The sequence below is a fragment of the Corvus hawaiiensis genome, chromosome 28, assembly GCF_020740725.1.
Source record: "Corvus hawaiiensis isolate bCorHaw1 chromosome 28, bCorHaw1.pri.cur, whole genome shotgun sequence".
Lineage (NCBI taxonomy): Eukaryota > Metazoa > Chordata > Aves > Passeriformes > Corvidae > Corvus > Corvus hawaiiensis.
Window position 1 is genome coordinate 5,272,212 of NC_063240.1, and position 19,546 is coordinate 5,291,757.

At 55.8% G+C, this 19,546-nt stretch overlaps 1 protein-coding gene across 1 annotated transcript; it reads left to right on the forward strand.

The window, feature by feature from the left end:
* Positions 1-243: 243 nt before the first annotated feature.
* Positions 244-5,134, forward strand: FAM174C (family with sequence similarity 174 member C). The gene is made up of 3 exons (XM_048288313.1): positions 244-561; positions 1,207-1,368; positions 2,024-5,134. Exons 1-3 carry the CDS (start codon positions 296-298, stop codon positions 2,025-2,027), a joined length of 432 nt encoding a protein of 143 aa, XP_048144270.1. The 5' UTR covers positions 244-295; the 3' UTR covers positions 2,028-5,134.
* The last annotated feature ends 14,412 nt before the right edge of the window (positions 5,135-19,546 follow it).

Consider the following 19,546-nt stretch of genomic DNA (forward strand, 5'->3'; position numbering starts at 1 on the left):
GAGGAAGGATGACCCTCAGCGGAAAATGGCGTCGGTGACGAACGGGGCGTTGCAGTGACGGAGAAACGGCGGCCCCGCCGAGGTGGCCGCAGACCGCGAGGGGAGAACGGCGACCCTGAGGGCAAAATGTCGGGAACCCCGCGGCGGCTCCGTGAGCGGCTCACGGCCAGCCCGGAACGGCGCAGCCCCGGAACCCGCGAGCGGCTCCGCGGGGCCCGGGCGGTGCCTGCGCCGCGCGCACCGTCCCGGCGCCTTCCTGCGGCCGCCGCTCCCGCTCCGCTGCTCCGGCCCGGCCATGCGGCGCCTTCTCCTCCTCCTCTTTCTCCTCGTCCCGCACCTCGGCCGCGCCGCCGCCCCCAGCCCGGGGAACAGCACGGAGCCGCCGCGGGCGGCCGCAGGGAACGAGACGCAGTCGGGGTCGGAGCACGAGTCCGGGCCGGAGCACGAGTCCGGGCCGAGGCTGTCGGTGGGGTTGGGGCTGCCGGTGCTGAGGCGGGCAGTTTATGTGCTGAGCGCTCTCTCGGCGCTGGCTGGGCTCTACTTCGTGCTGCGGGCGGTGCGGTGAGTGCGGGGGGGGATGGGTGCCCGACCGCGGCTGTGTCCGCGTTCCTGCTGGTCCCGCTCCTGGTTTTGTCCCAATCCTGATGTCCTCTGACCCGGGGTTGTGTCCCTGCTGGTCCCAGTCCCTGTTCCCTTTGTCCTGGGCTGTGTCCCAGCTTGTCTCGGTTCCAGAGGGGGATCTACCCCTCTTGTCCTGGTTCCCCCTGGTCTGGGATGTCACCCCGATTGTCTTGGTCCTGGACCCAGTCCCCCTTGCTTGGGGCAGTGTCCCTGCTTGTTCCGGTCCCTGCCCCCCATGGCCGTGCCCCTGCCAGTCCCGGTCCGTGTCCCTGCCAGTCCCGGTCCGTGTCTGGCTCCCCCCGAAGCTGGTCACGGTGTCCCCTGTCCCTTGTCTGCTCCAGTCCCGCTCCTAATCCCTGGGTTTGTGCCCATTTTCCCTGAATCCCCCTCCCCTCCCCTCCCCTCCTCTCTCCTCCTTCTGCCAGCCGGGGCTCTGCTTCCCCGCTCATCCTCTTGGCAGCGAGTGCAAAACGTTGCTGTAAATCCCCAGCACTGTTAATTACCTGAGGTAATTAGCGCTAAACCATCTCCGGTCCCGCTGCGGGGGGACAGCGGCTCACTCACTGTGCTCTCCCTGTCCCTTAGCCCCAGGTCCGAGGGCCCAAGAAACGAGCCCAAAACTCATTTCAGGTTGAAGAAGCCCCAGAGGAAGAAGTACGGGCTGCTCTCGAGCCACGATGAGAACATCGAGCTGGGGTCCCTGGACAGTGATGAGGACACCCTGTTTGAAACACGGAACCTGAGGCGGTGAGGGAGCATTTTGTGTGTTTTCTGTGTTGCTCTTTTCCTCACAAGAGGCTGAGGCTCCTTTCCCAAAGCCGTGGGAGCTCTGGCACAGCTCCTCCAACCAGATCTGCATAAATTAAAACGCCTGTGTGTGGTCTCTGTGTTGGCACACGGATTTGTCTCACTTTTCCTCATTTTTTTGCCCGGGAAAGTCTCACTGACAGGGTTATGTGGATGCTGCTGTGAGGTCACAGGGCTGTTGGGAGAGGCAGCCCTTGTGCCCAGTCTGGGCCTCCCTATGTTAGACAGGAAAACAAAAATTCCTGGGTTTTTTTTTTTTTTTCCTTCAGTTCAGGAATTGCTTCCAACTCATATCACAGTTCAAACTCGCAGTCCCATCAGGACATCCATTCCTGCTTTCCCAGCAAAACTCCTGTTTTGGTTTGGTTTTTTTTTTTTTCAGTTTGGGAATTGCTTCCAAGTCATATCGCAGTTCAAACTCCCAGTCTCACCGGGACATCCATTCCTGCTTTCCCAGTGTCATGTTTACATCCCACAAGTTCGATTTCTGGGGAGGTTGTTTTAAGCTGAGGAGGAATGTCACCTCAGTGAATGTCACCTCAGCTTCTCCCACCTGGGCTCCCCCTGATTTTGGGTGTCTCCTTTTTTTTTCCAGATGACCAGTGGCACCGGCTGCCCGGGCTGATGGAGGGTCCAATCCCAGTGGAATCTCCAGTGCTCAAGTTTCATATCTGCTTACAGTGACTCTTAATTAACAGTTCGAGCCCTTCCATGGCTGGGGCAGGGGAAAGGGGACCAAACTTGTTTTCTTCACGTGCATTCTTGGGGACATTTCTGGGGAAAGATGGGAGCTGTTCACTGCATGGGGAGAGGCTGAGGTAAGGGAGATGCTCCTGGATGATTTTCAGCACCTGAAATCCGAGCTCTGAGCTCCAGAGCTGCCCCTGTGCCTCATATCCCTCTCTCCTTGCCCTGGAAGCATCAGATTCCTTTTCCATGCTGATCCTCTTTCCTTCTTGCAAGATCAGGTTGCTTCTTTGGGAAGTGTCTCTGTAATCAGCTCCTGGGAGGAGCTGGGAGAGCTCTTGGTGTCTGTTACACAAACAGGGGTGGGAGGGTGATAGTTCAGACAGAACAGCTTTGGGAATGAGTTAAACGAGTTAAATTTTGCAGGATTAGCAGTTACTGAGATAATCCTGGTCATTCATGGGTTTACTGATGTGTTTACAAATGAAAGGGGCCACAACCCAAAGGAATATTTCTCCAGAAGAGCCACCAAAAGGGGATGGGAGTGCCCGGACTCTGCCCAGCCCCACCCCTGTGACACCAGGGACACTGTGTGACATCTGCCAAGCTCTGGATTTGAGATACCTGAGGAAGAGCCAGGTGTGAGCCAGGGAGTGTCTTGGAGCAGCTGATGACTGGAAAAGGGGGACTCCAACCTCTCTTGACTGTGATTCAGGGCAGCCCTGGCTGTGAGTTATCTCCACTCAAGGACCCTGGAGTTTCAATCCCTTTGTTAAGTGGGTATTTGGGATCTGATTGTGTAGGACCAAAGGTGAATGTGTCAGGAGGTTGTTGCTGCGTGGATCTGCTGCTAAAACAGTGAAAACTGCTCGCCAAGTGCTCCTTTCCTTAGAAACTGGCAGCACATCCTTAAATCCCACTTCTCCCCAAGCTGGTAGTGCCTTTGTTTGGAGAACCCGAGGGATTTGCCCTGCGGGCAGGGAGGTCTCTGTGGCACCTTTAGGGTGAATATTTGGAATGTCTTTGGCTCCTTTCCTTTGGCTTGCAAATCCCCTGTGGATCAGGGGGCACAGGTGACACTTGGAGAAGGGACAGGGATGTGCTGATCAGGGAGGGGCCGGGGGGACTGGCAGCTGCTCCGGGATCCCCGAGGCAGCAGAGGGAGTGCTGTGATCCTGCTGTGATCCTGGCCACGTTTGTCTGTTCGGGACCAGGTGAGGTTTCCTGGAGAAATCCCACCCCTGCGGCAGCTCCGTCTGCACGTGCACGAAGGATTTTACATATATAGATATATTTTTAATAACGCTGCCGTGTGCACACAGTGCTTGGATGTGCCCTGTTTTCCTGTCGTTTGGACCCTTTCACACCTGTTTTGGGGTGTTCTCTGCTTGTGTGGCTGCTGCAGTTGGGAGCAGGCAGAGGTTCCATGTGGGAATTGCTGGGATGGCTTCACCCGGCTGCAGCTTCCCTGGGGATGATCCGAGCTCTGTGATCCATGGTCAGGGATCTCTTGATCCTGCAGGGCTGCACGTGCTGGTAATTCCCTGGCTCTTCAATTCCCTCTGGAGAGTCGTTCCTTGTGCTGTTGAAGCCAGATGAGCCCGACTGTCCCAATCCACTGCCATGCTCAGTGTTGGACCAACACATTCCTTGACCTTCCTTTACCTGGAGTGATGAACCTGAGCATTCCTTAGGCTCCCCTCTTGTTGGACAGGTGAGCTTTGGAATTCTCAAATTTCCTCACCTCGCAGGAGTGGAGGATTTGTTTATTGTTAAATGATTTGGATCAGAGGGAACCTCAAGCCTGATGTCCTGCCTTGAAAATAATTCTGCTGGAATTTGGTTTTGCTGGAACAGGTGTTTGTGTTTGAGCAGGGAAAGGTGTGGAGCAGGTAATGAGGTGCCTGTGCTGTGCTCTGTAGGTACCAGGGAAGGAAATTGAAGTGGCAGCCTGGAATTTCTGCGCCACTTCCATGTTTTCAGAGTCCTGCCAGCCCCCTTTGAAGAGTGCAGGGTACAAAGGTGCTTGTGGGGCTGTCACTTGTTCTGGTCCTGTTTGGGCTGGGGACAGCTTGGAGCTGTAATCAGGGACCCTGTGAAAGCTGCTTCCACTTCCATTCTGCCCCTTGGCAGCAGTTGGCATCTGGATTTGCCCTTTGTGGGCCGTGACATTCCATCCCTGCCCTGCTCTGAGTCGTTTTCTAAGAGGAGAAAACCAAGTCACAGACCTGAGACTCCTTGGGGTGCTCAGTACGATCCCATTTCTCCAGGAGGAACCAACTGGAGCTGTCACATCTGCAGTGTGATCAGTGCCAGGCCAGGGCAGGTTTTTTTGGGGTGGATCCTAAAAATAACAGCAGCTTTGAACACCTCACGTGACATTTCCACAAAGGAGCAGTTCAGGTGTTCATTCCATTACTCTTTCAGTTCCTCCACGTGTGTTTGATACCCTCATTTTAGGTCTCTTTGCACCAGTTGGATCTTCCAGTACCTTTCCAGTTTTAGTTTTTCAGGCTAAACATGGGGATGCAACCAGACCTGCCTGTGCCTGGCCCTGGGCAGGCTGAGGCCTCACCAGCCACTGCTGCACTTTTCTTTCTCCGGGATGAATCAGGGTGCTGGTGGCAGGCTCCGTGTGCCCGTTGGTCTGCAGGATTCCTGCTCATCCCAGCCAAAAGGAGCCGATGGACCACGACCTGTGACAGTCACCACCACCTGTGAGCGTCACGAGTGACTACAACAGTCTGCTCTGAATTAAGCCAAAGCCAAATTCCAAAGTTTACTTAATCCCTCTGTCATTTTGGAGATTTTATGGGATGCTCTGCTGCTGATACCGACCTGCCCAAACCGCCTGGGCCATCTGCAGGGTTAATGGGATCCATGGGAGCGGGGTGAGATCAGCTCTGCCGTTGTGTTCTGTGCCTGGCGTGGGATCTGCAGCACTGGGAGTGCTGGGAGAGGGGCCTGTGGTGGGAGCCCTGGAGTCAATAAACAGCACTTGGGCGCATTGTTGTCTGAACTCCTCAGGGAGCAGCTCGTGTTTCACCCTCCTGGAAATGCTGATTTATCTTTAAAAAGCCACCGGCCCTGTATTGATCCATGGTTCTCCTGTTGTTGCAGCGTCCCCTCCCTTGTACCTGGGAACTGCTGGAATGAAGCATTCCAGCCCACCCATCCCTCCCTGCTGCGTGCAGGGGCTGCTGAGCCCGTGGGATGAGGCTGCTGTGGTGGGTTCATGGATTTATGGAGTCCTTTGGGTTTTCCCCCTGCTCCCGCTCCCAGGACAGTGGCACTGTCCCTCCGTGTGCTCCCAGGGCTGCTGGTCACCTTGTGTCACATCTGGAAGTGTCCAAGGCCAGGTTGGACAGAGCTTGGAGCAGCCTGGTCTATGGAAGGTGTCCCTGCCCATGGCAGGGGGTGGAATGAGGTGAGCTTTAAGGTCCCTTTCAACCCAAACCATTCCATGACTCCATGATTCTCCAATCATCTCTGGGTTGGTTTCAGTTTTCTGAAGTCTCCTTTCTCCCTGGTCCCACATTAATCCCTTTTCTTGTACAGAAGACCAAATAAGGTCCCTGTGAGGACAGTTCCAGCCTCTCCACAGCAGCTGAGCCAAATTCTATTTGGCTTATTTGGGAGCGAGGAAGGAGAGGCTGTTCCCTGGATCATTGGATCATGGAATCTCCTGAGCTGGAAGGAACCCACAAGGATCATCGAATCCAACCCCTGGCCCTGCACAGACACCCCAACAGTCGCATCCCTGTGGAGTGTTGTCCAAATGCTCCTGGAGCTCTGGCAGCCTCGGGGCCGGGACCATTCCCTGGGGAGCCTGGGCAGTGCCCAGCACCCTCTGGGAGAAGAACCTTTCCCTGATCTCCAACCTAAACCTCCCCTGACACAGCTCCAGCCTTTCCCTCAGGTCCTGTCCCAGGTCCCAGAGAGCAGAGATCTGAGCTGCGCCTCTGGAGTCTCCCCTGAGTCTCCTCCAGGCTGAAATGGGAATGTCCCGGCTCCTCCCTGCAAGGAATTTGTTCCAGAACAAAACCAAGGGCGTTCCCCGACTCTCACATCTGCTTCTCATCCTTCTCATTCCGGTTGCGTGGATCAGTGGCACTGAGAAAACAGAAGCCGCGTTCCCCCTGTCCCCCTCTGCCACCCTGTCTGTGTCCCCTTGTCCTGGCTGCTCCCGTCCTGGAGCAGCCGAGGAGGGGAGAGAGTTTTGTTTACTCCACGATTTACCCTCGTTGTTGTTGGAGTTCTGGGGGGGCAGCGGGGTCGGGGCACACCAGGAGCTGGGGCGCAGGGGATCCCTGTAGGTGGCACTCACAGACCAGACTTGCGGCTGCCGGGGCACTGCCGGCACCTGGGGAAGCTGCAAATAAATCCTGGCGCAAATCTCCTTCCTCCAGCAGCTGTCTGGGATGAGCTGGAAGTGCCCTTTGGGGGCTGTGTCTCTCTTGGAGTCGGGGTGGGGGAGCAGCAGGTTTTGGGGCGGCTCCTGGGGAGCTGTTGGGCTGGGGAGGGTCTCTCTCAGGGAGTGTCTCTCTCAGGGAGTGTCTCTCTCAGGTCTTGCCCCGGCTCCACCTCAGCTGGATTTCACCTGGTCCTGTCAGTACTTGTTTGGGAAGGATTTTTATGATTCTGGGCCTGACGAGGTTTCGGGATGCCCTGGTTTGATGGAGTGAAGCTACCGGCTCCGGCACAGAGTGAACACCCAGCCCTGGCACAGCATCGCCCTGGGGGCACCCCGGCTTTCCTGGGCCAAATTAACTGCAGTGCTAATGAACTAACAGAGAGCACTCCCCGTGCAGCAGCACGGGCAGGACAGCATCACCCTGTCTGGTTAGATCAGATGTGAGGGAAAATTCCTTCCCCAAAAGGAAGGGATCCAGCCTGGCACAGGCTGCCCAGGGCAGCGATGGAGTCACCATCCTCGGAAGCGTTCAAAAAAACCCCTGGATGTGGCACCTGGGGACATGGTTTGATGATGGCCTTGGCAGGGCTGGGGGAATGGTTGGACTTCGTGACCATGGGGGTCTTTTCCAACCTAAAACAATTCCATGATTCTGTGCTTTCACGCTCTGTCTGTGTGCAGTGCTGGGAGCTACCACAGGATGTGAACCAAGTGCTTGTTCCTTTGCAGGCTCAGGGGGCTGTTACCCCAATTAGCACTAATTGCCGTGGCCTGTGGTGCTGGACCAGCTGCAGCTGTGCTGTCCTTCCCCCATCCCTGTTCCCTGCTCTGTGCCATCCCCTCTTCCCGAGCTCTCACTGGGGACAGGCTCCGGCTGGTGCTGGCTGGGATTCCAGTCACAAACACAAGCTGGCGGCATGGATCTGCTCGGAATTTATTTTAAACTCGAGGTAAAGTGCTCTTGATGCTTTGGATGCAAATTTCCTTGCCTGGAATGGGAGCTGCGGGGCTGGTGGAGTGCCGGGGAGCTCTTTTGATTCCAGAGCCTGTTTGCTGCTGCGGCTCCTCGCGCTGTGCTCCGTGGAGTGCAAAATCACCTCTGCGGCACAGCCCGGGGAGGGAGCGCTGCCGACACACAGAGCTCTTCTCCTGCTCTCTGTCCCCTGGTTTTAATGAAGCTAGATGTCTAAAGTTGAGGTTTTTTAGGGTTTTTTTTAGTGTTTTTGTGTGTGATAGCAGTCTGTGTGTGATTTTTCTGGTCACTCTATAGGAGAAGAGATGGTCCAAGTCCCTCCAGCCCTGCCAAGCAGGGAAAAGAGAAAAAAATAGAATGGGTAAAGGATGCTCCATTCATGGATTTCAGAGTTCTTTGTCACTGGATTCCTCCAGTATCAAATGAACCTTGGTTTTCATAGGTGGCATTAACCAAGACCGGCTTGAATGGGGTTTGGAACAACCTGGGATAGTGGAAGGTGTCCCTGCCCATGGCAGGGGGTGGAACTGAATGAGCTTTAAGGTCCTTCCAATCCAAACTATCCTGGGATTATCTCCATGGGTCACTAAGACGGGGATTGTTCCTGTGAACGCACCGGGCTCTTGGTCCCATTGGATGGGTGAGGAGATGAGCATGGTCAGGAAAAAAATGCCATGGGTTTTGTCCCATTTATTGCTCATACACTCACTGGGTTGCTCTGGGTACTTTGGGGTGACTGTGGGTGGCTCTTGGAATTTCCCCATAAACGTTTTCAGCTGCACTCACAATTCTCCTGTGCCCGTGTCCCTCTGGGGCTCGTCACGGGCAGGGGCTGGGTGGTCTTCCTCACCTTCATTCCATGGACACTGGCACTCCAAAATATGTCTCTGGGTTGGTGTGGAATCGGGTGGCACATGGGGAAGGAAGCTGGGAATGTTTGAACACCCGCTGCAGAGTGTGTGATGTCTCTTCTGTTCCACTCAACAAAGCGCCTCCACACGACGAGCAGATTCTCCTGTATCAGAAATTACCTTTACTTAGTTGGCTTTTTGTCTAAATCCTCCTTCTGATCTTTATTTTTTTTTCCCTTCCATCATGGAAAGGTGAATGGAACTGGCACTTCAGCCACCAAAGCCTTTCCTTTAGAATCGCTGGTTGTTTTCTTGTTTTAAAAATTTTCCAAGGGGGCTTTGCAGGGGAGGAGGAAGGAGCGTCTGCTTTTCAAGTGACTCTGGGGAATAAAAGAATAAAGGACAGGAACGATCAGAACTGTGCTGGCAACGGAACAATATTTTATTTTTGAGTACCAGAGCTAATTGGAGAAGGAATTCACACGACAATTTTTGCAATCTAAGGATGAGTAAACATGAAAGGGGCTCTGTGCTCCTGAATGTGCAAATGCAGCGGGGGGGAAAGAGCCCAAAAATTAAATTGGAGACAATGTCTTGGATGTTACAATCCCACATTTGCTTCTCACGGTGCTGGATCAAAGTCACGAGCTGAAGCTCATGTCCAGGGATACCTCTTGGGGGGATGGAACTTCCATGCACCTGTGGGCTGGAATCGCCAGCGAAGGGGGATTTTAGGTCTGATTTGCTGGAAGCACTTCCATGGGCTGTGGGATCGCTGTGGATCTGAACAGATCCTGCTTCAGCAGGCCTTGGAGAGCCCCTGCCCATGGAGAGGCGTTTGCAGGCAATTACCACCTGTGTTAATTAAAGTGGCATGTGGGGAATGGGGGGTGATGTGTTAGAGCAGCTCACCAGGGATGGAACAAGATGATTGGGAGTTCCCTTCCCATCCAGACCATCCTGGGATTCTGTGGTCACCCTGTTCCCAGTCGTTGTGGTTCCTGGGTGTGAAGAGGTTTGTGATGTCACATCCAGTGCTGGGAAATGGAACTGAAACGGCCCTGAACTGATGTGTGGGCAACCCTCTCACCCCCCCTCCCACTGGAAGCATCTCCCAGTACTGGTGATTCCCTCCTGCCATGCTGGAATCTCCAGGGATTGCTGTTGGCAGCACCTGGGCATCCTCAAAATGCTTCCATCCACCAGGTAACTGGAGCCTGGAAGTGGGGGTGTGGAGATTTGCGGGTTTGCAGCCAGAAGAGCCCGTTCTGGGGTCACTCTCAAGCAGAGCATCAGGAGGTTTGTCCTGCTCCGTGGAAGGTGAAGGCAGAAGGTTTCCCTGGAGAGGCTCCAGCCCCTCCATGGAGTGTTCACTCCGCCCTGCTACGCTGCTGTTACGTTCTGGTGGTTAATTACTCTCGCTCTTTAAAATAATAAAACCTCATGTACTTTAAATAATCCCAATTATTTCATTGTTCAGCCTGAGCTGAGCCCAGCCACCCCCGCTCCTGCAGAAAGGCTGTTCCTGACAGGGAAAAACTGATGGGCATTAACGCCGTGAGCAACAGCTGAGGGGATTGAGGCTCTGGGGGGGTTGCTCCACCTGCAGCCCCCAGGTGCTTCTCCAGGACATCCCACGGATCACCAAGTCCAAATCCGGGTGATGTGTGGCAGGGCCTGTTGCAGTAGGACAAGGAGTGATGGTTTTAAACCAAAAAAGGCTGATTTAGACTGGATAAAAGGAAGAAATTCCTCCTTGGGAGGTGGTGAGGCCCTGGCACGGGTTGCCCAGAGAAGCTGTGGCTGCCGCATCCCTGGAAGTGTCCAAGGGCAGGCTGGATGGGGCTTGGAGCACCCTGGGATAGTGGAAGGTGTCCCTGCCCATGGCAGGGGGGTGGAACTGGATGATTTTTAAGGTCCCTTCCCACCCAAACCATTCCAGTGTTCCGTGACATTGCTGAAACCCAGGCTGGCAGCGCAGGGCTGGTCCGGCTCTGCTTCCAAGGCCACCCTGGAGGAGCAGCTCCTGATGGGATGTTCTCCTGGAGGGATGGCTGGGGAGCCTCATCTTACAAAGGGGACCCTCAAAGCAGCCGAGCAGGATCGTGGCAGTGCTTCTATCTCTGTGTGCGCCGGAGGCACAGCGGGACCTTGGGCACGGTGGCTCAGACTCACTCGTGCCGGGGTATATTGGTGTATTTTGATCCTTTTTCTTGCCAGTGTTATTTTAATCCGCTTTTCTTTCACATCAAACTCCTCTTTCTGCAGAACACAGAGAGGCATCGGGTTTGTGCCCTTTGTGATTGGTAGCAAAGGGCTGCGGTAGCGCGTTTTTGCTTTAGAACTGGAGGTTTTATCCCTGTGATAACTTTAGCTTCGCCACAGTCGTCATTTGGGCTTCTCGACTGGCTCGGATGAGTGCAGGAAAAATGCTTCCCACATTTATTAGAGGAAGAGAGGGCTGGGTGTTCTTAGGAAGGTTCCCACTCCCGTCACCCAGGAGTTACCTGGTGGCTCAGGTGGGTTTGGAAAGCAGCTGAGTTCAAACCAAAATCACCTTCTCCCTCCATCTGAAGTGGGATGCGGCTTTATCAGACTTCACATCAAGGTGTTGGTTGGCACCACTGCCAGAGTGGATGATTGCCAGGAGGAGAAGTCCCCAGGAGCAGCCTGGTTTCCTGGGAGCTGCACAGTCAGAGGGAGCCCTTTCCCTCCAAAGCCTGTGTTTCCCACCTAGAAAATAACATGTAAGGAATGGTTTTTTCAAATGAAGGAAGGATTAAGGCACAGCGAGAGCTGATTTGCCAAAGGGCACCCGGGGAAGCGGTGATGGATCAGAGATGGAAGTGGAATCCTCAGCTCAGCCCGCGCCTGCCCCACCACCCTTTTCCTTTCCTGCTCCCTGGCTGCCCAGGTCTTGTGGGATAACCAGGACTTGGATTTCCATCCTCTTAAAAGAGGCAATTTAAGGAGCTTTCCAGGGGAGCAGAGCTGCAGGTCACCTCCTCGCAGCTGAAGATGTTTTTCTCCCCCTTTCTCCATCCTCGTGCTCCTTCAGAGCCTCTTTGCTCTCCTCCTTTCCCACCGCTCAGAGCCATTCTCCCAGCTTCAAAAGGTTTCCTAATTACCCTAATGAGGTCAGGAGAGACCAAACGCTTCTGTGACTTAAAGCAGGGGTGGGAAGGGGTTGAGAGGGGGGAAATATCCCGACTGGTGCCTGAACAAGGTGTCGCGGGAAGGCGGCGTCTCCCCCTCCGCACGTCCCCCCCACCTTCCCATCTCCAGCAGATTAAAAAAAAAAGGGAAATGTGGACAGAAGGTCTCAAATGTATCAAACAGCTTTTAAAAAGAAATTCCTTTTGCCTGTCAAAAGAACAAACAGATACACCAAAAACTGTCAGAATTAGTGTTGGAGTAATTGCAGCAGCTCTCCAAGGTTAATGCTCCATTAACGAGCAGCTCTCACGCAGCTAAAAGCCAGGACGAGACAGGTTGTCAAAGGCTTCCAGGAGATTAAAGCGCCGCATTCCCAGCCAAACTCTCCCGTGGATGTTGTTTGGGAGGGAGGGAAGGGGGATGTTTGTGGGGTGGAAGCATCACCAGCCCTGGCGTTGGCGGAGAAGCGCGACCCGGAGCCCAGGGATGGTTTCCAGGCCTTGGCGAGGTCGCTGCCCCCGGGGCCTCACTCGGTTTTAAACACTCCAGGAATTTTTCAGCACCTTCAGGCCGAGGTTTAAGCATGTCCTGAGGGCAGCCCCGGGTCTGTGGGATCTGTTCTTGCCACTGAGAGGAGTGGGGCCAAGGGGAGTGGGATGCTGGAGGCTGTGACACCTCAGGAATTAATCCTGCCTGGGTTTCAGCCAGCCCAGGCAATTCTTTGTGAGCCCAGCATAATTTGGAATGAGTTTGGGGCCTGATTTCATCTTCAGGCCAGTGAAAGGCTCATTTAAATAGAACTGACCTTGATTGTTCTTTTGTAGAAGAAGAGAAAACCATTCCAAACTTCCAGAGGTGTGTGATCCAGCAGCGACAGACCTGGTGGCAGCTTTGGGATCACCTTCCCAGGTGGATCTGGGTGTTCAGCACCTTTCAGCACAGCGGTGACTGCTCCTGGTGGATGTGGCTCTGAGCTCAGGGTTTTATAAAGCAGAGCTCGGCCCAGGAGCATCGTGCCCTGCCAAGGTGGGATTTTGGGATTGTCCTATGCAGAGCCTGAAGCTGGACTTGATGATTCTTGTGGATCCCTTCCAACTCAGGATATTCCATGATCCTGAGATTCTAAGGTACATTTTGAGTGGGAAGAGGCAATTACATCCCGCAGCCTTGGAAATGTGGTGCTGAGGGCCACACTCAGCTATTTCCATCCCAACTTCCCTGTGTGTGAACAAATTGCCCCTCAAAAGGTGCCAGTGGCCTCCTGCTGCTCCTCGTGATCCCGTGTCCTCTGTCCGGGCTGTGGCTGGCCACACCTCACTGTGGGGGTGTCTTGGAGATTCCTGCCAGGCCCAGGGCTTTGTTCCACTCCATGGGGATGTGGGAGCCACTCCCACGCCCCAGTGCAGCAGCCTCAGCCAAGAAGGCTGGGGAGGGAATGGAAAAGGAGAGGAAAATAACCCAAGTGGTGAGGCCGAGCCTTGTGAAGGGGCTGGTGGAGAGCACGGAGGTCCCACAGTGCCAGACCCATCTGGGGTGACCCAGGGAGCAGGGACACAACATCCCCTCGGGCCCCTGGAAGCAGCTGCACCCCCGTAATGTGGGACTGGGGACCCTGGGATCTGGCTCTGGCACGGTGGGATCTGCAGGATAGTGGGCCAGTTTTGGGTCGTGAATGGCTGGGAGTTGACTCAAGGGAGGTGTGAGAGGTCTCTTGGAAGGAGCAGCCACGGGCAGGGGAGACGAACAATGCCATAATTAGGGAATTAAACCTTTCCTGTGCTTCTGTTTCCCCACCCCGATACAATTTGTAATGATCAGACCTGGGGTGCAGCAGGACCAGGCGGGGTGAGTCGTCTGTACAAGAGCAAAACAAGCTCCTGCCCAGCCCCTGCCTCTTCATTAAGTCGATTTGCATTCCTAATCTCCATTTGCCGTTATTATTTTCCCCCTTGTGCCGAGTGCGGGAGATTTGCATAAAGTTCCTTTTTTCTTGTTTTTATTCACGCTCAAGGTCAGAGACTCGGTGAGACACTGACGAAAACAATCCCCTCCTCACCCTCCTTTAATTCTTTGCAGAAACATGTCCTGGGGATTTTAACGTAACAATTGCTGGGGAAGGAGGGGGGGACCCTGCACGGAGCCCTTGGAGGGGGGGACCTGAACAGAGCCCTTGGAGGGAGGAGACCCCAACAGAGCCCTTTCAGTGCTGGAAACTAGCTGCCCAAAGGAGAGATGCAAATTCGTGACAAGAAAGGAAGGGGGAGATGGATCTGGGAGCGGCACCAGTCGTGCCTCGTCCTGCTGAAATGGGAGAGCTGCTCCAGCTCTCTTGGAGCCGTGGCTGGAGCAGAGCCTGTGCCGAACCTTCTCCAGGCACCAACCAGCACACCCAGGTCCTGTGCCTTGGCCAGGGCACACTCTCGGTTCCTCCCACTCCGTGTGTTCACAGGGAATGGTGCTTGCCTGGGGCAGGTCTCCAGCTTATCTCCTTTCTTGTCTGGAATCCTTGGAGCTGGGGGATGCCCCGTTTGGGGATGCTTGGGACACCCTGGGCCCTCACAGTAGTGGGGGTAGGAGCTCTGGGATTGATTTCTCATCTTGGGAAGGGACGGGGGTCTCTCAGAGGGAGCCCCAAATCCTCTTGTTCCTGCTGTGATGCTTCACGATGTTCCTCACCCTTCCCAGAGGGAGCAGGGCTGGGTGATGGGGCACAGGCACCGCTCCCAGATCCAGGTGTTGGGACAAGGACAGCATCCCCTCCCAGGGAATCCAGTTTCCCCGTGGCTGGGAGGTTAAAGGAAGAGGGAAAAACTCTCAGCCAGCTGAGAGTGTGGAGCAGCCCTTCCCCTCCATGGAACAGACAGGTTTCTGATTTCCAGATTTTTCCTGATTTTCCCAGCTCTGGCTCTGCATTCAGAGCTTGGGATGGGGCGCAGAGGATACCTGAGCTTTGTCTGTACCCATTGGGTTCTGAACCCCTTAAAAGGGGGAAAATTCCTTTTTAGCCCCGTGATGTTTGCGGGTTTCTGCTGGATTTGGGAAGGAGGGAGTGAGGAATTGGTTCCTTTTCATGTGCTCGAGCTGTGACAGTTTTAATGTGTCCAAACCATGTGAATCCCGGGGTTTGGGCATGTCTGAGGTATCCTGGGGGGCTGGTGAGTGACTGGATGGTGGCAGATGGTGGCTTGTGGGGGTGGTGGCCCAGCTGCTCCCAAGTGACCTGGAATGGGCATGGGGAGGGATTGACTTCAGGAGCAGTGGAATGTCGGATGGCCAGGCTGACGACGGGGCTGGCAAGAGCCAGGAGATGGGTTTTGTCTGGTGCTGCGAGCACAGAAATATGTCTTATTTCCCAGAACTGGGAGGTGCTTTTTTTGCCGAGGATGCTCCAGGGCTCTCAGCTCCCGTGATGTGAGTGTTTTCCTGCCCCTTTAATGCTTCACTAAACAGTTTGAGCTGCCGCCTCTTAATGCCCCAGCAAAGCACGGAACGCTCCGGAGCGGAAAGAGCAGCGAGGAAGGAGGGTGATGGAAAAGAGAAGAAAAGAGGCTGCGAGGAGAGACAAAACCAGGGAGAAGTCACCTTTTCCCTTTCACTTTCCTGGTTTTTGCTGTTGGGAAGGCAGCTGGATGCTGAGGGTCCCCCCAGCTCCTGCTGCTCCTCCAGGCAAGAGCTGGGCTTTGCCCGTCCTCTCCCTGCCCTTCCTGGGCTCTGTCCCGCACCAGTGGGCACCTGGGGGGGGATGAAGGTGATCCCTGGGCCACTGGAGGGGACACTGAGGGGCAGATACTTGGAGCCTGTCAGGATTCTCCTGACCTCTGACTCAGTCCCTGGTGAGCACGGTGGGGCCAACATCAACTGGATTGGTGCCCTGCAGCCCACGCTGGTGATCCCAGCCCGCTGCCCTCGCCGGGTGTGTGCTTCCAAAAGCTTGGGAGAGGCCAAGGACAGGGGGGATAAAAAGAGAAAGATTTCGAGTTTTAACCCACCCAGGACAAGTTTGGCCTCCTCCCTCCCTGCTCTGAGGGGAGCCGCCGGCTCTCCTGCTCTTAATTCAAGTCATTGCATTCCCTGCACTCCGTGTCCCCTCCCCGGCACCGCTTGGCCTGCAGTTTGATCCGTAAGTACCAAAGGTACCGCCTCGGGCTGCAACATCGGCATCCTCGGTCGCCATAGGAACGGCAGCTGGGAGTCCCCCGCGCCCGCTCCCCCGGGGCCCAGCTCCGGGGGCTGAGCTCCAAGGAGCCTCTGAAGTTGGGCTGCTCAAGGCCGGGGGGAGCGGGCTGTGCCAGCCTGGGAGGGAGCGGCGGCGGCCGCCGAGCCCCGGAGCACAAAGACAGAGGTTATTGGTGTCAAAGAACTCGCAGCTCCAGAGGCTGAGCCGCGGCTACAGCTGCTCTTAGCGGAGGGGAGTGAAAACCGGGAGGAGGGAAGGGGAGAGCTGGGAGCTGGAGCCAATTATTGCCGGGCGGGGTGGGAGGAAGAGGAGGAAGGTGATGGAGATGTCAGCGGTGGGGAGGGTAGGGGGAAGGATGAGGCTCGGGGCTCGGTTCATCACTGATTGTGCAATCATTGAATATCCTGGGGGGGGGGAAGGGATCCACAGGGATCACGGAGCCGAGTTCCTGGGGATGTGTTGTAGGACCTGTTGTGATAGGACAAGGGTGATGGTTTTAAACTAAAATGGGGTGGATTTAGATGAGATATAAGGAAGAAATCTGTCCCTGTTAAGGTGGGGAGGCTCTGGCACAGGGTGCCCAGAGAAGCTGTGGCTGCCCCATCCCTGGAAGTGCCCACGGCCAAGTTGGATGGGGCTTGGAGCAACCTGGGATAGTGGAAGGTGTCCCTGCCCATAGCAGGGGGGTGGGACTGGTGGTCTTTAAGGTCCTTCCATCCCAAACCATCCTGGGATTTCATGACTCATGGAATCATTTAGGTTGGAAAGGACCCTTAGGATCTGAGCCCCTGCCCACCCAGCTGCTGTCCCTGATGTTTGGGAATTCAAGCAGCCCTGGGGGTTTGAGCCTTGGCTGTGGGTAAGCCAGGAGCACAGGCAGCTCTTCCCTGAGGGGACACAGCCCCGGGGCCGCTGCCGGTGGTCCCCACTCCCCATCCCCGGTGAGTGATGTGTGGAGCCGCCCGACTCCCCCGAACCACCTCCACTTCCTAATTGCTGACAGTTATTTACTGTAAAGACAGGAGCACACGCACCACCGCCTCTGACAACTCGTGTCAAAGCCCCGCCAGAAACTATCACTTTACAGCTTTATTTATTGCCCCTTTTTTTCCCAAACAGATCTATTCCCTCTCCCCTCCGGGTGCCGCGCTCCTGCTGGCGGCCGTGCTGCGCCGTGGGGCTCCCTGCCCAGACCCATGCCCAGAGCCCCCCTTTCCCGGTCCATGCCTGGCTGGGCGCTGACGGACGGGTGCAAACGGAGGCTGGCGGAGCCCCCCGCACGCTGCCGTGTTTATTTGCTGTCTCTCAGCCCCTCGATGTTCAAACATAATTGGTTCTGCTCAGCACAGTAAACACTGATGTGTCGCATCAGCGAGCCGGAAGGGCACCTACACGCAATTAAAATAATTGGGCGCGTACCTGGCTCTGATTCCCCCCTCCCCGGCGCTGTTCTCCCTTCATCTCCTTCTCTCCATCCTTTGTTCTATCCCGTCAGCCCATCCCGCTCCTCTCCGTGCCCATTCTCTGCCAGCGCGGGGTGAGGGGGTGCCCCGTGGAGTGGGAGGTGTCCCATGGAGAGGGGCATTCGGCACTGCTGGCCTTGGCCTTGGCACAAGTGCAGGATGAGCTCTCCGATGAGGGAGATGATATTCCAGCCCAGACCCATGAAATATAATGAAGGCCCGAGGGACTGTACCAGCTCCTCAGTTAAAAATGATGCTGTTATATTTAGACAAGGTAACTGGAGGCCCCTCCGGACAGCGCCGAGTACAATTTTTTGTTTAATGATTCCATAATCTGATATAATATCGGGCCTGTAAGACATAATGAAGACCTGGGGGAGTTTACATCTTCGCAGCTTTAAAGGGTCCCTGCTTGGGGACGCGGCCAGGTGGAGGTTTGAACTTTGATGCAGTCAAACGTGTTTTTCTCTGGGTTTGTTTGACATGATTGAGGGAATCCAGCAGCCACAGGGAGAGGGAATGGAGCAAGTGCAGCCGTGCTCACACCAACCCCGCAGCCGGTGCTTGTGCCGAGGGGGGCACCGGGAGAGTTTAGGGGGCCCAGGTGGGCTGTGCTGGGATCTGCACAGATGGGGTCACAATGGTGGGGGCTTCAGGAGATCGGGGTGGTCTTTGGGAGGTTGTGGTGGTCTTCAGGAAGTCATGGTGGTCTTCAGAAGGAGGTTGTGGTGGTCTTTGGGGTCAGTTGATGCCTTCTGAGCAGAACAGCCAAGCCCTGCAGCGGGCAGGGGCAGTGGAAGGGGAGAGTGAGGGTGCTCCTGCTTCAACTCAACCTCTGCTTTTGCCAGCCCCCGAGATGGAGTTTTTGGTGCTTTAAGCTGTTTTGGCCCAACCTGGGGATTCTTGTTCCTGCAGCAGCTCAGAGTGAGCTCTCTGGGAGCAGCATCAGTGGTGCCAGTGGTGCCAGGCTGGGCACAGCGATGCTCCCTCTGGCTTCTCCCACCTCTCCCAGGGTGAAGCCCAGCTCAACCCCACTCCCTGTGCCATGATCCAGAACTGAGAGTGGCATCAGGGCTCCTGGCACCAAAACTGGGAGGAATGGGGCTGGCAGAGCCTGTGCCACACTTTGCTGAGCAGTAGATCAGAGGCTGATCACAAGGTGAGGGTCAGGATTAGGGTGAGGGTCCTTTGGTGGTGGCCAGACAATGGAGTGGCTTTTCCCCCAAAACATACAGGGAGGCCAAACATCTCCAGGATCAGCATCACCAGTAAATCCCTGCTGTGTCCATTTGGGAGCGGATCCTCAGTGGAGGAGCTGGTGGTGATACTTCCACCATGTCTGCTGAGTCCCACCAGTGCCGGGCTGGATGCTCCGGGACTGTTCCTGGTGTGCTGTTGTCTGGGTATCCGTGCCGGGAGATAACCTAATCCCATTTAGCCTTGGAGAGAGCCGGCAGATCCCTCCCCTGGGAGCCCGCGCGCAGCGGGGGGTGGTCTGTAATGAATTCCCATCATTCCAGCACAAAGGGAGCTTACAGGAGCGCTCGCTGCAGAAAATATGAGGGTCGCTGCCCTATCATCCCTCCGAGACATCCGTCGTAGTTCAGTGATTCCCGGCTGCTGACAGGCAGCGGCCCTGGGAGGCAGAGCCGGGCCTCGCCTTCCCGGCTCTTTCCTGCCTGGAAAACGCCTTTTTCTGCCAAAAGAAGGGTTTTAACGCCCTGCCTGCGGCTGTGCTCGCCCGTCACCCACCCGAGCAGGTGTGTGGCCCTGTGGGACATCGCCCCACGGTGCCCATTCCCCTTCACCCCGGTTTGGTTTTGATCTGTATTCCAGCGGCTCCTCGGGGATCCTGGTGGGAAAACCCTGCCCCGAGTCCTGTGGGAGCTGGGAGATGCCTCAGCCACTGGATGGAAGCCAGGGGACGATGCCGTGGTGGTCGCAGGGGGATTGTGCCTGCAGACCTCAGGGTCAGGTTTGGGGGTGTTTGAGGAGCCACCCTGTGACAGGGAGGCTCCAAGGAACCATTCCCCCTGCCAGGGCCTGTTCCAGCTCCCTGCTCTCCCTCTCTTCTCACCTTTATTTATTTAATTAATTTTTTTTTTCCCCCCCCTCATGGAAAACCACACGGTGGAACCTGCCCCCTCCAAGCCGGGTTTTCCTGCGGCTCCGTGCCTTGGCCGGGATGTCTCACCTCGGGAGCTGCCAATCCGTCTCTGTCAAGCTGTCAGCCCGGAGCGCTGGCTGGAGCCGCTGCAATTCAAAGTGGATTAACTCCTCGGGCTGCCCTCCCTCCCCCCGCCCCTCCCCATTCCACTTGGGTGGGTTTTGGCCGAACAGAAAACGCTTTTCCCCTGCGCTTTCCATATTCAAAAGCTCCCGGAGCGCAGCCGGATG